The 17245-nt window shown below is 34.2% G+C and overlaps 1 protein-coding gene across 1 annotated transcript; it reads right to left on the bottom strand.

Annotated features, from left to right (window-relative positions):
* Positions 1-9786: 9786 nt before the first annotated feature.
* Positions 9787-10731, bottom strand: LOC100727303 (olfactory receptor 5J3-like). The gene has a single exon (XM_003467836.2). It carries the CDS (start codon positions 10729-10731, stop codon positions 9787-9789), a length of 945 nt encoding a protein of 314 aa, XP_003467884.2.
* Between the last annotated feature and the right edge of the window lie 6514 nt (positions 10732-17245).

Genomic DNA, 17245 nt, shown 5'->3' with positions numbered 1-17245 from the left:
TCATGTAAAAATTATGTGAATTTGACTCCTACTTGATATGATTCATAAAATATATATTAATACTTATCAGTCCTCTAAGGTTAAAATATTAGTTAATTGTGTTTTATTTGCATATGTATAATTAACAAATACAATTAACACAGTCATACCAAACTTGAGACTTTTACCAAATCATAAATACCATATTTAAATTAAAAAATATTTTACTGGATATATAGGCAGCATTGCATAGTACACCTATTAATTGTTGCAATAAATTACAAAGTTAAGCATTTCATTCAAAGAAACATGACAATTTTCATAAGGGAAACATTTTCTATGCAAATAATTCATATGTCATAAAATTAAACCATTTAAAAGGAATAAATCAATGACTATTATTATATTCACAATGTAAAGCCACTGCTATGATCTAGCTACAAAATGTGTCTGCTACTATCACTTATCCTTTAAACAATTTTTCCCATTCCTAAGCCTCAGCTATTACCAATAGATTTTTTTTGTCTCTATTGATCTATCACTTCATGGTAATTTCTGTATGCCAACACATACAAAATATGATTTGTGCCTATCTAGTATTTATCATATTGTTTTCAAAATTCACTTCTATTTGAAAAGTGCCAATATTCCACTATGCATTCATCCATTCTTTTGGTTATAGATATTTATGCTTAGTCCACCTTTTGACTATCATGAATAGTATTCCAAATACACGTACTCGTTGCATTCTTTCAAAAAATTTTGACTATATATGTAGGAGTAGAACTGTAAGTTCCATGTTTAACTTTTTGAAGAATCACAGAGCTGTTTCCAACATGTAGGGATCAATTTACCCTTTTATATTATGACCACAAATGCATAAATATATAAATATCTCGTATCTTTATCTCCATTTGTGTTTTCTGCATTTTATCTTAATAAGTCTCCTTTGATTTGTATTACTCCAATAATTACTAACATTGAACAACTTTTCATGGCTTCTTTGACTAATTGTATGTTTTTTAAAGAGACTTACTTTCAAACCATTTGTCCAGTTTTTAGTGGATTATTTGACTTTATGCTGTCTTCTTGTATAATTTCTTTATATGTGCTGGATATTCAAAACTTATTGAATACGTTATTTGGAATGTATGATTTCATTCTCTAGGTTATCTTTTACTTCCCTAAGTGATATAAATTTTAGTTCATTGTAATTATGCAATACAATATATAAGACTGAATAATTCGACAGTCATATAATTTGATTTGGCTCATGAAAGTTCAGAGTCAAGCAGCCTTATCTGGTTAGCACCTTCTTATGATGTCATAACTCAGCAGAAGTCATCTCATGGAAAGAGAGCAAATACATATAAGCGCCAGACTCTCTTCTTCTATAAAGTAACTAATTCCATCTTGGGGCACTTCCTTGGCCTTATCTAATACTAATTAGTTCCCTAAGCCATTAACTATAAATATTAACAATATACACTGTACATTCAGAGATATAGTTTTCAACTAATGAGTTTATGAAGGAAATATTCAAGGCATAGTAATAAAAATGTGTTTATTTGTTCAATTGCTTTATTTTTCTTTGATTGCCTATGTTTTTTTTCTTCTTCTTCCATGATATTAAGAATCCACTACTCAATCCAAAGAAGGGAAAGTTTACCAATGTGTTTTCAAGTATTTTTTAGATTTTTTAACAATTTAGTAGTTTACTTTTATAATTGTTTTCAATTAGTTTTGAGGCTTTTGCATACATTGTTGCACAGTAAATATTTCACATTTGTAACAGTAAATACTTGACATTTTTGGCACAATGAAGTACCAGGATAAATGTTCAAACTGCAGGATTATTCATAATATATGTACTGTACCTTTCACTATTTTAAATGCCTGCTGTTAGCTAGTTTCTGCCTTCAACAAGCAACATTCCTACTGACTTCTATGTCAGTGAAATAAAATGAATTATTTTTTTCATGTATTTGTATTTCTCTAAATCCTTAATAACAAAAAATTTACAAACTAGTACTAGTCTTGTGTAACTTCTAAATTATATAACTACCGAGGAAAATTTAGTAGAATCATAAATAATTGATATTGTTAGAATAAAATAAATACCTCTTATCAGCAGACCAGAGTGAATGTCTGAGTTCTTGACTTTTCATTTTTTCAATTAGTCTGGCTTCTTCCCCTGAAGAAACGTATAAATTCCATTTGCAGCATTTCTGGTTACCTCTAGAAACAAAAATTCAACACTTTATTTTATTGCTTTCCACAACTTCTTTATTTTGAATTCTTAGGTGAAACAACAAAAATACTACATTATATTGAATAAATTCCATTCACTTTGGAATATACAAGGGGGACTAAGTGGTTTTATACCACATGTTTAGTGGCTAAAGTGCACAATATAAAATAATATATTAAAACTCAATTTTGAGCTCTCCTGAAATTATGCAAATGGTCTGAAAATTTTTCTTACCTGTAGAACAGCAAATGCAGGTTTAATTATATAATGTATTCATTTGTATTGTTTATATGCGCTTATTCTACTGCTGGTAAACCCACATGGTAATACCCAAAGGGAATGTACTGCAATTATCCTCCAATTCAGAAAGCAAAATGATGATTTACTAAATAACAAATTATTTAGTAAATGACTCTGGAAAAAGTCATTATATGTAGATATTATATAACAAAAATAATTCATAGCCTCAATTTTAAAGAGTAAATATATTTAAATACTTTAATATTAGCTAAGGAACCTTAAGACACAAGATATATTATAAAACACCTTTGATTCTGGATTATAATTTTACTTACTTATAGGCTGTTTTTCTCATTTGTTAATATAATACTTTTAGTATCACAAGAAACAAATAACTATGGAGAAATGTAAAAAATCTCCTATCAGAGATTTTTCTGTTTCTTAAAATAGCAAATGGATTTACAATCCATCTTAATATGGACTAAGGTTTTATTTTGTTCTTATTGTAAAGTGTTGTATGAAAATTGAAGTAGAAATTTTGAACTCTTGGGGCTGGGGCTTTAGCTCAGTGGCATAAGCACCTGCCTTGCAAGTAGGCAGTCGTGAGTTCAATCCCCAGTACCGATAAAAAAAATTTTTTTTGAACTCCTTGGAGAATTATCAGCCAAAAAAGCAAACATAAACATATCCTGTATGTTGAGGGGGAAAAAAAGGAGGTGAAATTTCGTAAGATTTCACAGATTATGTAAGTTTGTGAACTCTGGGCATCAATGAATAGTGTGTATTGCAGATTTAAATGATACACATTTAAACATATGTATGTATATTATGTATATGTGTGTGTGTGTGTACATATGACCCACACGTACACATAGTCCTCGAACTGTAAGAAAACTATAATTTAACCTTATTAGAAATTTAACCTTAGTAGACTGGAAAGGCACAAAATAACTTCTTTCATTGTTTTTCTGATTTTTCCTGAGAGTTAAGTTGAAAATAACTGTGAAAAATTATCAATGTATTGATAAGCATATTAAAATTTAAGTAAAGAAGATATTTGCATAATTTTTTAAATTTATAATTTTTATACCTTTATAGTTATATTTGAGTGCTCCGTATGAAGGAAAGAAATAGGAAATAATATCTGAAACCACAAACACCATGGAGAGAAGCCACAAGTGACCGATATGCAGCCCACGGTAACATGCTTCGGACACACCTAGGAGAGGGTGCAGTGTACACTCGGTGCTGGTGCTGCAATAACATCTGAACCAGGAATGTAATGCAGTGATTACACTTGACACTGATCATTCTTTTAATCAGTTTTGAAGCTGCACATTCGAAGATTGCCAGATTCCAGTATCAACACTGCTACCAAAATGAAAACAAAAGGAAAAACAAAACATAACTTAAAAAATTGGTTAAAATTAAATCATAAGTGCCAAAGGAAAATGTTTTTAATAAATCCTAATAACTCAGAATTCCAGTTTTGCACATCCTGAAAGATAAATCATTCACATCACAAAGATGCCATAGCACACAATATAGAACACAGTAAATAAGAATTTGAAATGCTGTTTGACCCAGTGTTCACATGAATGGCTTCCATTTGCCACAGAAGGAAGCCTGTTTGAAGGCTGAGTTACATAAGACCACGGAATTTTATTAGGATCAGTGGTGCTGCTTCAGGCACAGCACAGACAGGAAGATTCACGGTTACTTGTGCCCATGTCACATGGAACAGTAAACAAAAAGAACCAATGAAAATTAATTCCACTGCAGGAAAGAAAAATCCTTGTCTACTTGTGTTTTTATTTGTGTCTTGTATAGTTATTTGAATAATCATTAATTTATAGTAAATTGTATTTTATTATTTTATTTTCATCTAATTCTGCCATCATGTATTATGTTGCTGTAATTGCTCTGGCTTTGCCGATACAACCATTATCTAATTATCTGCTCTGCAATTTGCCACTTTTGAAGCAATTCTTGAAGTCCTCTTGTCTGAGTGTCTTCAGTTGTTCTATCTTGCTTATCTCTGTGTTCTGTTTAATTCAAGACAATTGCCCCGTGACCATTTTGACTTTGTGGAAGAGTCAAACATCTCACAATGCAAGATTCAGTTAAAGAGGTAGATGAGGACATCCTGTGATGTTTTTACCAGATTGCTTTGAGGCAGGAACATGCTTGGCAACATCATTCACATTTTTATGACACCTCATGATGATATAAGAGGACTTCCAGAACTAATTCGGAAAGATCTAGAGTTGTGCAGCTAGAAACATAGATAAGCAGGAATTACAGTAATATGGTGTCCATAACTCTTACAGGAAGACACCTAGAGTAGAATAACTGGGTTGAATGAAATTTCTGTGATCAGATTTTTGGAGAATCTCCATACTAATTTCTTTTTTTTAAATTTTATTTAAAAGGAAAAAGAAAAAACAAAACAAAGTGGTGTAAGGGTAAAAGTAATATAGAACTACAAAAAAACAGTAAGAAATCACCAGTTAATAGATTACACATTATCATCTTAGAGATAGTTGCTCAAGTCACAGTATCAAAGCACACAAAGTGGACATTCAAACAGTGAGACTGCAAACAGTTGTGTTCAGTGATCCAAGCAAAAACATTAATATGGTCATCTATTTAACACCCCTAAACACATTTGCAGTTGTATCCTTTAGAGCACTTTTTCCCTCTCTTTTTTTACAACAAAATTTACACATTTTGGGTTTTATTACTCCTTAGTTCTTATTACTTTTTTTGGAAGAGAATAAAGTCAAGTATGGCAAAACAAAGCTGTTAGTCAAAACCAAGGATAGACATAGCACATGATGTAAAAACAGAGTACAGGGTTATCAACAGTGGTTACCATAATGTCTCTTGCTTCCTTAAAAAGAATTGTCTATCTCATTAGGTATTATAAAGTTGAACAAAACAGTAGAGAACAAGACCAATAAAACCTAAACATTGTAAACATTACAGGACTTCCAAAGGAGATAATAGTCAAACCAGAATGGGCATCTTAGTGAATCTTATTGCCTTCAGAGTAGTTGCCTATACCCTCAAACTTGATACTATCATACAGAATGGAACAGAGTCTAACTTCCATTGTGGTTGTTTTAGTTTACATTCCTACTAACAGAATAGACGTGTGCCTTTTCCCTGCTTGGAAGAAGCCGTGAATGGATGACAAAAATGTGGTATGTACAACTCTGCCACAAAAAGAGTAAATTGAAGTCATTGTTAGCAAATGGATGTATATGTTAACTGAAATAAATGGTAGAAATGGATGCATATGTTAAGTGAAATAAATCAGACACACAAACTTCAATATCAAATGATTTACTGTGATATATATGGGAAGACTCCTAAAATGAATTATAGAGCAAAATGAAAGATAATAGGAGATGAGAAGATGGATCTTTCCCCAGAGCAAAGAGGCTGAAGAGATGCAGGGAGGGGACAGAGAGAGGAGGGAAAGAGATTTAAAAAAATGACAAGTGACACACAGATATCAACTCACCACGATGGATGTAATCAATATGTAGTGAAATCATGTACTAATAAAATAAAAAAGAAAGTGGCAAGAACATTAGGAGGGGTATTGTTATTGATGGCATTGTGTCATTTACTCTAGTAAATACTTTTATTTTAAAATTTTACCATGTATTTTGATCACGCCTTGTAAAACAGAAAGCATTGCAGAGTGGTGAGGTACACTTTCATGGGAGTTTTGCCAAAATATCAGTTTTATTTTGTTCCCCACTGCTGCCATGTACATCTGTACAGTGAATTGTTTCATAGATCTAAGTAATTCAAACATAGTCTTAGTAAATATTTATTATATTGTTATGTATAACGAATACTTCTTTATAACTTTATTTAATATTGATATGCCAATCTCTAATAATAATTGAAAACCTTATTCAATAGTGGTTATTTTAAAAATATGCAAACACAACAAACAAATTTTTGTTAATTTTATTTATTCATTCACTCTTAACTATTAAATATATCAGTAAATAGTATGAAATACAATTTATAACATAATTAACTCACCAACTTACTCAACGAATAAGTACTGAACAATATTATGAAACAGTCTCTTTCTTATTCCTCAGGACAACAAAGTTCAGTAAGATACCATGATTTCCTAGCAAGAATGATGTCGAGAAGAGGACATGGAAATGAAGTAAAATTTTGTAATCCATTTTTTACAATGCAGTGTGGAATGGTAGAGTAATGGACAATGGTTTTCCATTTTATAGAGAAAGATTTATTACTTATACACATTATCACTCTTGTATGTTTTATATATGGCTCAAGATTGTTTCTCTTCACTCAGTTCTATCCCAGGCACATGAAAACACTGGAGTCAAATGCACAATATAAAGCAGTTAGTATTTGGTGAAATGAATAGGACTGAATCTAGGCTGACTTGTTGGGTACCTGGGTTGTATGATAGTTTATAGAGAACTTTTATCCAGAAAAAATAATATAATAGAAAATAGCTACAATGACCATGGTGATATGGGTTTCAGAAGTTTGGGCTTGATAATCTTGAAGGATATCGAGGAGATATATTTGAGGGACTGAGATGTGATATGCACAAATGTCCTTTGAAAGAAAGAAAGCATCTACTCATACTTTCTTAGCTATCCTGGTTAACTTGAGGAATAATTTTATATTTCACCGTTGTGCTCTACAAAAATGAACGGGACAAGAATTCAAAATTTCTAATAAGTACAAGGTCTAACAAATATATGTATTCTTTTCAATAGAGCTTCCTATGGTATTCACAGGGGAATTTTTTTCCAAGATTCACTATGGATACAAAATCCACAGATGCACCAGTCCCTTATAGAAATAGTATAATGTTTGCATACAATCTATCTGTGTTATCTGACATACTTTAAACCATTATTTATGATTTATTGGAAATTATTTATAATACCTAATACTATGTAAAGCTTATGTAATTTATTATTACCCTACGTTTTTGTGCTATACTTATTAATGTATTATATTTTTATTCTTTTTTCTTTTTCTCTGATATTTTCAATCTGTAGCTGGTTCAATCTATTGACATGGAACCTGTTTACAAAGGGATAACTGTCCTGTTTTTTTCCTACTAGTGCATATTTAAAATAAAATCTATTTTATGAATGAGAAATCTACTTTATTAAATCAGTGATTTACAACAATAATAGAAATAGGCTTCTTACTTTTTCTCTTGTAATACACCTTATTGTACTGTACTTGTATATTCTTGATTACCCTGTGTAATTGAAATGACTCACAAAAATGACAGATACAAGGAGAGAGTATGGTACAAATTCTATGTCTATGGAATCAATTATTTTGTCAAGTGAAAATATTTTACCTGCCTAATGCCAAGAATTGGGTCTTCCAGATTTTAAGATAGTATGTGATTGTGTCACTGAGAAATTTTCTAGTGCCAATCTAAGCACTCCTTTATTAGAAAACTAAACCATAACCATTTGAAAATTAATTTACAGTGATCTCTATACTTTGGCAAATCAATGTCCTGTTGTGGTGATATATGATCAAGACAGTTGGCAATGGGTTTATTCTAGAAGAAACTGTGAGAGGTACAAAACACTGCAATATATTATGCTAAATCATATAAAATAAATTAAATTATTTTATAGAATATTTAAAAATGTTATACTCATTCAATAAGGAAAAATGATCAAATATTTGTACTTTTAAGTAAAGATTTACTGCTAAACTATAACTTCTATCCATTTAACTATTATGATTTGATAGATATAATAGTTTTCAAAAACAAAATTATTTATTAGATATTATAAAGTGCCATTTGATAAAGACAAGGTTTATTCTTTTATCGTTCTGGGAGTAACAATGCTGCTGGTCTGAGTTTTAGTTAATCTTCAAGAGAGCTAAAAAGCACATGGTGTTTTAAATAATGTACAAATGTTATTTGAAATCGGAGATTCTAAATTAGTCTTAAAATAAAACAATATTATCAAATTGTTGCACTTTTCAATGGAAGTTTCTTGAATCTGATTTTTTACAAATTCCTATTTATTCAAATATAGTAGAGTTACATTTGTTATTTTAGCAATTCGTTAATGTTGTCAGATAAAAAGAACCTCTCTATTCGTGTAATATTATCATTCTAAAATAAAATGCTCAAACATCCATGTTTTTAGTAAAAGTGGCATGCAAAATGTGTAAAAGAAGTTAAACCCATTGACTTTAATGGAGAGGAAGCCTGAATCCAAGCATGTAAGAATACTGTAATTGAATTCTCGCTCTCAGACTTTGATGGTGTCTCATCTCTGGTTAGCTTCCATGCCCCCATTCCTGGTTTCCTTATATGTAAATGGTTCAGCCTTGAAGAGTTGCAAAGAAGGCAGATTCTTCTTACCCTGTAAACAATCCTTCTTCAAGCGTGTGAACATACTGGATATCTGTGTGACTGTGCATTTAATAGTTTTGCTTCTACATTCTATATGACCACTTCAGATCATAATCTATAATTACTTAATTTATAAAAATGATGTCAATTTGTCACATAGGAAGTTGAATTTTCAAAGCGATACCTTGGGAACTAAAGGAATGAAATTATACCATAATGACGTGAAAATTATTTTAAAGACATTTGAAACTCAAAAGATGCAAAAAATAAGCATTTTTGGAAGTTTTCTCATCTGAACCAAGGCAAGAATTTCCAAGAACGAGTGCTACAAATCCTCTTGGCAGTGGCTTCACTCAGAAGAGGAGAAGAAAGAAACATTGGTAGAAACTGCCTCCAGGTGAGATTTCCTGATGGAAAAAGACAGAAAATCCTATTTTCCCTAGCATTAAACAAACACCAACACCATCTCCTGTCTCCTATGTGTGTCCATTTTAGAAGTTCAGATTTTTATCCTCTGAAAACTTTCTTTCATGTATTTCCTTTCCTTATGAAATTGGGCATATAAATTTCTACTTCTTGTAGAAGTTTAATCCATCATGATTAGAATCCAGTAACCTGGATTTTTGTGCATAAGAATATATCATAATCTGATATCAACCACTATAATTCAGAGGTTTCCAAATAGTGAATCCAAGAAGATAAAAGAAAACATTTCCATGTAAATGTGAATGTGTGCTCCCATGGATGCATGTCTGTGCATGTATGTTACAAAAGCCAGCAACCCAGGCATCTTTGAACATCAGCTGCTTTCCAAATGTTTTGTCTCCCACACATCCTTAGGTATTTAGCAGTGTACCTTGCTCCAATATCAGTAAATACTCTTTAAATGTTTCTGTCCGAAAATTTATATTGCTTGAGCAAATATTTTCCTCCTAATTATTTGCTTCATAGCTTCTTTTGCTTCTCTGCTTCTCACACTGTATATGAGAAAGTTTAGTATTGGGAGCAGAAGAGTATAAAACACAGAAAGTATTTTGGCTCTGTCCTGTGTGTAGCTAGAGCTGATTCCCAGGTAGGTAAATATCATTGTTCCATAGAAGAGTGTTACTACTGTTAGGTGGGAGGCACAGGTGGAGAAAGCTTTATATCTGCCACTGGTTGACTGCATTTTCAGGAGAGTAATAAGAATTCCCAAATAGGAGCTAATCACTATCAAAAACGTAGTCACAGATGTTGTTGCAGACAAGACAATGAATAAAGCCTCACTGTGATGGGTGTCGGAACAGGAGAGTTGAAAAAGCAAGGGGATATCACAGAAATAATGATTGATGGCATTAGGACCACAGAAAGACAGGCTCAGCAAACTGCTTAGACGGGTGAGTGAGTTAGCACAGCCCAGCAGGTAAGAGGCAGTCACCAGGTAGCTGCAGAAGGATGCAGTCATGAGACCTCGGTAGTGAAGTGGGCGGCAGATGGCCACATAGCGGTCGTATGCCATGGCAGCTAGGAGGAAGCATTCTGTGGTCAGAAACATGTTGACAAAGGAATACTGCAGGAGACATCCCTGGTAGGAGATGACTCTCTGTCCCGCCATGTAGTTTGCCAGCATTTTAGGGATAAAGACAGAAGAACAGCAGAAATCCAAGAAAGCCAACTGGCAAAGGAAAAAGTACTTGGGAGAATGGAGCTGAGTGCTAGTCAAGATTATTGCAATAGTCCAAATGTTGCCCACCACAGTGATGACATAGATCAAGAGAAGCAACATAAAAAGCACAATATTCAGTTCCGGGTCATCAGTCAGACCCAGGAGGACAAATTCAGTGATCACAGTGATATTGCTGTCTGCCATTTATGTGGCTCACCTGTGAAGGATCTGCAGGAAACAAGAAGAAAAATTAACCAGAAAGTCGACAGAGTCACATGTGATCTCATGGCACAGCATTAGATTCATCTATAAACCTTCTCCAGTAGCTAACGATGAGAATCATATATGACAGGAATGGAAACTTTCACACTTCATATAATATTCTGCCAGTGGGCACTACTTATTTAGCACAATGAAACTAATAGAGAATGAGAAAACAGACTGTCTTTTCATACACCATAAATTACTTTGAATAAGTGAACTTACGGTTTTAGGTTTTGTTTGTTTTTTTTAGTAATGTTCAGGTACTTTGTCTTTATTTTTGAAGAAAATGGATTTGCTCAGTATATATGATTTTTTATTTCAATAATTTTAGGGTTGCTTATTTAATTTAGCTAATATTAGTAATATTATCTGGGCTATCTTTCATGTTGTACTTTATTTTTTCTATAGAATCAGTATTATTACAATAGGCTAATGTTTGTTTGAGCCTGAAAATTTGCTCAAGCAGTAGAGACAATAAAATCTTTGCTCTTTCTCTCAGAATTACCAAATTAAATAGTTCACATGAATTAATCTCAGAATATGATAGTTCTTTTATACATTCTTTTTTATAACTTAAAAAATTGAAAATCTAAAACCTTAAATGTAGCTAATTGTTGAAATGCAGAACAAATGCCCGCTAACATGTAAGAAAGCTAGTTAACTTTGGCAGTGGCCTGATTCTATGCAGCTCATTACAGTTACTGGAATGAATTTTAAGCAAGTGTTTTTTCTTCACATTATACACTGAGAGGCTCACATTTTGAAAACCACAGAAGGATTTTATTAAGTTTTTGTCACAACACAGCAACAAAAATCTTACCTGGTGTTGAGAGAAAGTTTTGAGCCTTTTCTCTTCGTTTCCTGTCTGCTGGGTTTATATTTGGCTTTCATCCTTTGGAGGATAGAATCCCTAGTGTTCTGTGAACACTGAATTTCTTTGAAACAGCCAGAGACATGACTGAGCAAATTATGGTCCCAGAATGCTTTCCAAAATGTAGCAGATGACTTATTTAGACTGTTCACAATCTTAGAGAAAAATTATCGTGTCTTATGTGGATCTCTTCAAAGACAAATCTGAACCATTAAAATTAGTATTTCTTACAAGTAAGATTATAATTTGTATTAATTATATGCAAATATTATAAATATGTATACTTTAAAAGTTCTAAATTCTATTTGGTGATGTCCATGTAATTCATACATCCATCATGATTAGTAACACAGAAAATATATACATAGTTCAATATGAGACAACCCAAAGGGAGTAGTAAAAATTTTGAAATAGAATTTCATATGTTCATGTTTGAACACCCACTCGAGTGCATTTTCACATAGCACACTGCATTTTAATATTAAGGGTCATTTATCTATTTAGGATATAAAGACAGATATCAAGTTCAGAAATTTTCTTTATGTATTGGGTGAACACGAAAGCAATGAGGAACATGAGGCATACTGAATATTCAGACAAGTGGAGTATAGGATAGAAATACAAAAAATGAGGAATGGACATTGCATCCCTGATGGCAAGGCCAGACTAGAAGACAGTGAGATCACACTCCCAGCCTCCCCCATTACTCCACAAAGTCTGTTGGGCTGGCTGGAAGAGTGTAAGACCAACGGAAACTACAAGTTCCAGACAATATCCAGGCACAGAGATGCACACACACACACAAACATTTGGAGGATGAAGTAATCACTGAGGCTGGTAATGTGCAAGTCGCTAAAGCAGCAGCAAAGAGATGGCAGTTGGATTCTGGAAAACACTGTTAGCAGACCACTCCCATCCCCCACATCCAGAGGCCAATATTGGCTCTATGCCCAGCACATCTCTGGATGTAAATGGACATTATCACAGAAATGTAAACACCAGTGCACTACATTTGGGAGTGACCCAGATGATTGTTTTCAGTGTCCAATCAGTACATGAGGACATATTCTCTTGGAGAGTATTATGGATTAAAAATTGTGGTCGGGTTACCACCCGCTGAATTAAATCAAACCATTTGATGAAAGTTGCAAGCATAAAAGGAAACTTAAAAACAAAGCAGGTAACATTGTGGTTCTCCTGAAGGAGCTTTTCATGCTGCCTCCCCTGATATGCACTCAATTTTTATCATCAGAGGGACTTGGGACTTTGTTGCTGAGAATGCCTGTGGTTCACTTAGGTCTTTACTTTTTGAGCATCACTTCCTGGCTCCAGAGAGGAAGGTGTGTGTTGTTCAACCTCCAGGAGAAGCTTGTCACATTGGCTTCCTGATGTGCACTTAGCTACTGTCATCATCAGAGGAGCTTAGGATCTAATTGTCACTGAGGATGACTGTGGCACTTTTCAAGGAAACCTTGGTCCTTATTTTGAGCATAACTTCTTGGCTCCAGTGTAGAACCTTCAACCTGCTGGCACAGGTTCTTCAACTCACAGGTATAGACTTTCTAGCATCTACTGATGACCTTTGGACCTTCCCAGCAGAGATCCATAAAACAGACTTTCATGAGTCATTGTCATGGACTGTAGGCCTCCAGTTGGATTTGTGAGTGGCATTGTCATGGGCTGTAGGTCTTCAGCTGTACTCATGCCAGACATTGGTGTGGGATCCAGGCCCTTGGCTGGATTTTCTAAGTCTTTACTGTTGTGTACAGCTTTCCTGCACTTTCTTGTATTTAACTCTGAGTGACCATGATAAAATAATATAAATTTCATATGTAATTATTGTCCTTGCAACCACTGACTACAACAGAGAATGCTACATGGTGTAGATCTTAGTATAGTAGGAGGTTTCACGTGTTGCCACACCATTTTTTGCTGCATTCATTGCCTTAAAAGTGCATTCCATAGCAGTATGAAAATTTATGCTCATAAGAACATTTTAATTAAAATAATATGGATCATTGGAGCTGGCCCGAGCCTCAAGAACCTACTCCAGCCTTGCTGACTGCCTTCCCTCACACAGAGAGCACACTGCAGGTGCCCCACCTGGAGGAGGGAGCTGAGCTGAGCCACAGGAACCTACTCCAGGCTTGCCTGCAAACTTCTTTCAGCCTGGAGAGCACCAGCACTACTGCCATTGCCTGGAGGAGGGAGCAGTCCTGCTGAGGAGATTTGAGGCCTACCTAAGCCATAGGAGTGACATTCTACTAGCCTGGGGAGCTTTGCCATCCAAGGAGATGGATGGTTACACAACATCCAATTCTCAGGAGAGTATGAGATCCGTGCTCTAGGGGATGGGGGCCTGCTGGGCTTGCTGCCATACTAGATTGGGCTTAGCGGGATGTGAGCCTGACTGGACCACAACAGGTGGCCTTCTTTCCATCAGGGGAGCTTTGCTGCCAGAGTGGGGAGCTGTGTAGCTTGAGAAGGCTTTAGGTCTATCTGAGAGAAGCCTGGCAACCTTCTTTTAATCCAGGGGCCTCGCTGTCCAAGGAAGGAGCTACGATACCAGAGGAGTTCCAGGAGCCCCAAACATAGGACACAATTTCCAACACGCCTAAGGGAAGCTTTGGAACAACACTTGAAACACAGAAATATAGGAAAATGACAAAACGAAAGACCAAAATGCAATCTCAGACCTCCAGCCCAACCCAAGAAAGCCTCGGAGCCATGTACATAGAAGAAAATATGTGCCATACACCTGAAATACCTTAAATAATAACTGAAATAAAGAAACAACTCCATATGTAACAACATACAGAAATCAATAAATGTAATCCACCATATCAATAAAGCCAAAAGTAAGAATCACATGATCATTTCTATAGATGCAGAAAAAGCTTTTCATAAGGTCCAACATGCACTTATGACAAAAACCTTCATGAAAATTGGAATAGATGATCTTTATCTATTCCATCTCAATATAGTAAAGGCCATCTATGACAAATCAACAGCCAGTATCATACTAAATGGCCAAAAATTGAAGGCTTTTACTTTAAAATCAGGCACAAGACAAGCGTGTCCCTTATCACTGCTTCTGTTTAATATAGTACTGGAAATTCTAGCCAGAGCAATTAGACAAGAGAGAGAAATAAGAGGGGTAAAGATAGAAAAAGAAGAAGTTAAATTACCATTGTTCTCAGATGACATGATACTCTACATAGAGGACCCCATAAGCTCCATTGAAAGACTTTTATATAAAAAATAAATTAGGAAGTATAGCTGGATACAAAATCAATACTCAAAAATCAATAGCATTCCGCTACACTTACAAGAAAATCACAGAGAGAGAAATAAGACAAGCCACACCCTTCACACTAGCAACCAAGTAAATGAACTATTTAGGAATTATTCTCACAAAAGAAGTGAAAGACCCATACAGGGAAAATTACAATACACTGAAAAAAGAAATTGAAGATGATCTCAGAAAACGGAAATACATCCCTTGCCCATGTATAGGAAGAATAAATATTGTGAAAATGACCATTCTCCCAAAACTGTTATACAGATTCAATGTAATCCCAATAAAAATACCATCAACATACCTCAGAGAGCTCGAGAAATCACTCCCAAAATTCATCTGGAGTGAGAAGAGACCTAGAATAGCAAAGACATTTCTAAGCAGCAAAGGCAAGGCAAGAGGCATCACAATCCCTGACTTGACTTGACAACTACAAACACACTCAACCAAACAGGTTCAATGGAAGAATGACAGTCTCTTTAATACATGGTGTTGGAAAAACTGGCTCTCCATATGCCATATGCCAAAACTAAAACTAGACCCATGCCTACCACCATGTACTAAAATAATATCTAAATTGATCAAAGATCTGAATATTAAAACAGAAGCACTAAATCTATTGGAAAACAAATTGGGTAAAAACCTTGAAGACATAGGAGTAGATAGAGAATTCATGAACAGGACTCAAACCACACAGGAAATACTTCCCAGAGTCAATAACTGAGATCACCTCTTATTAAAAAACTTTCTGCATGTCAAAAGAATTCTCCAGCATAGTGAAAAGAAAACCCACAAACTGGGAAAAAAAACTTAGTAAACTGTTCCCTCAGACAAAAGAATTCTGTCTAAAACATATACAGATTTAAAAAATATCAGACCCCCAGAATTCAAAAACACAATCCAAAAATGGGCATCTGGGAGGAGTACACAATCCTCAGATGAATAAGTGCAAATGGCAAATAAATACATGAAAAAATGTTCATCATCATTAGTCATTAGAGAAATGCAAATTAAAACCATACTGAGATTTCATCTCACTCCTGAAAGAATGGCCAGGATCAAGAAAACCAACAACAAATGCTGGAGAGGCGGGGAAAATGAACAATTAGACAAGAAAGAGAAATAAAAGGCATAAAGATAGGAAAAGAAGAAGTTAAATTATCACTATTTGCAAATGATATGATACCCTACAAAGAAGACCCCCAAAACTGCATTGAAAGACTCCTAAATATAATAAATTCAGCAATGTGGCTGGATAAAAAATCAATACTCAAAAATCAATAGCATTCTTATACACTAACAACAAAATCACAGAGAGAGAAATAAGAGAAAATACACCCTTCACACTAGCAACCAAAAAAAATGAAATATTTAGGAATTATTCTCACAAAAGAAGTGAAAGACCTATACAGGGAAAATTATAATACACTGAAAAATGAAACTGAAGATGATCTCAGCAAATAGAAAGACATCCCTTACTCATGGATAGGAAGAATAAATATTGTGAAAATGGCCATTCTACAAAAACTGTTATATAGATTCTATGCAATCCCAACAAAAATACCATCAACATACCTCATAGAACCCGAGAAATCACTCCTAAAATTCATTTGGAGTGAGAAGATACCCAGAATAACAAAGACAGTTCTAAGCAGCAAAAGCAAGGCAGGAGTCATCACAATCCATGACTTGAAGTTATACTACAAAGCAACAGTAGTAAAAACAACATGTTACTCGATCCAAAACAGAGCCAAAGATCAGTGGAATAGATTAGAAGATACAACCACAACTACAAACACACTCAACCACCTTATCTTTGATAAAGGGGCCAAACAAGTTCACTGGAAGAATGACAGTCTCTTTAATAAATGGTGTTGGAAAAACTGGCTCTCCATATGCCAAAAACTAAAACTAGACCCATGCCTGTTACCATATACTAAAATAAAATCTAAATGGATCAAAGATCTAAATGTTAAAACAGAAACACTAAATCTATTGGAAGACAAATTGGGTAAAAACCTTGAAGACATAGGGGTAGGTAGAGAATTCATGAACAAGACTCAAACCGCACAGGAAATACTTCCCAGAGTCAATAACTGGGATCACATCTTATTAAAAAGTTTCTGCACATCGAAAGAAATCTCTAACACAGTGAAAAGAAAACCCACAAACTGGGAAGAAATCCTAGTGAACTGCCCCTCAGACAAAGGACTTCTGTCTAAAACATATAAAGAATTTTAAAAAATCAGACCCCCAAAATTCAAATACCCCATCAAAAAATGGGC

Source organism: Cavia porcellus, unplaced genomic scaffold (genome assembly GCF_034190915.1).
Source record: "Cavia porcellus strain 051 isolate PalLab524CR breed Dunkin Hartley unplaced genomic scaffold, mCavPor4.1 scaffold_17, whole genome shotgun sequence".
In the NCBI taxonomy this organism is placed as follows: Eukaryota; Metazoa; Chordata; class Mammalia; order Rodentia; family Caviidae; genus Cavia; species Cavia porcellus.
Note: the sequence above shows the minus strand (reverse complement) of the source record. Positions and strands in the feature narration are given on the sequence as shown.

Coding starts and splice junctions, on each gene's coding strand:
- LOC100727303 (XM_003467836.2), bottom strand. CDS start 10,731: ATGGCAGACAGCAATATCACTGTGATCACTGAATTTGTCCTCCTGGGT.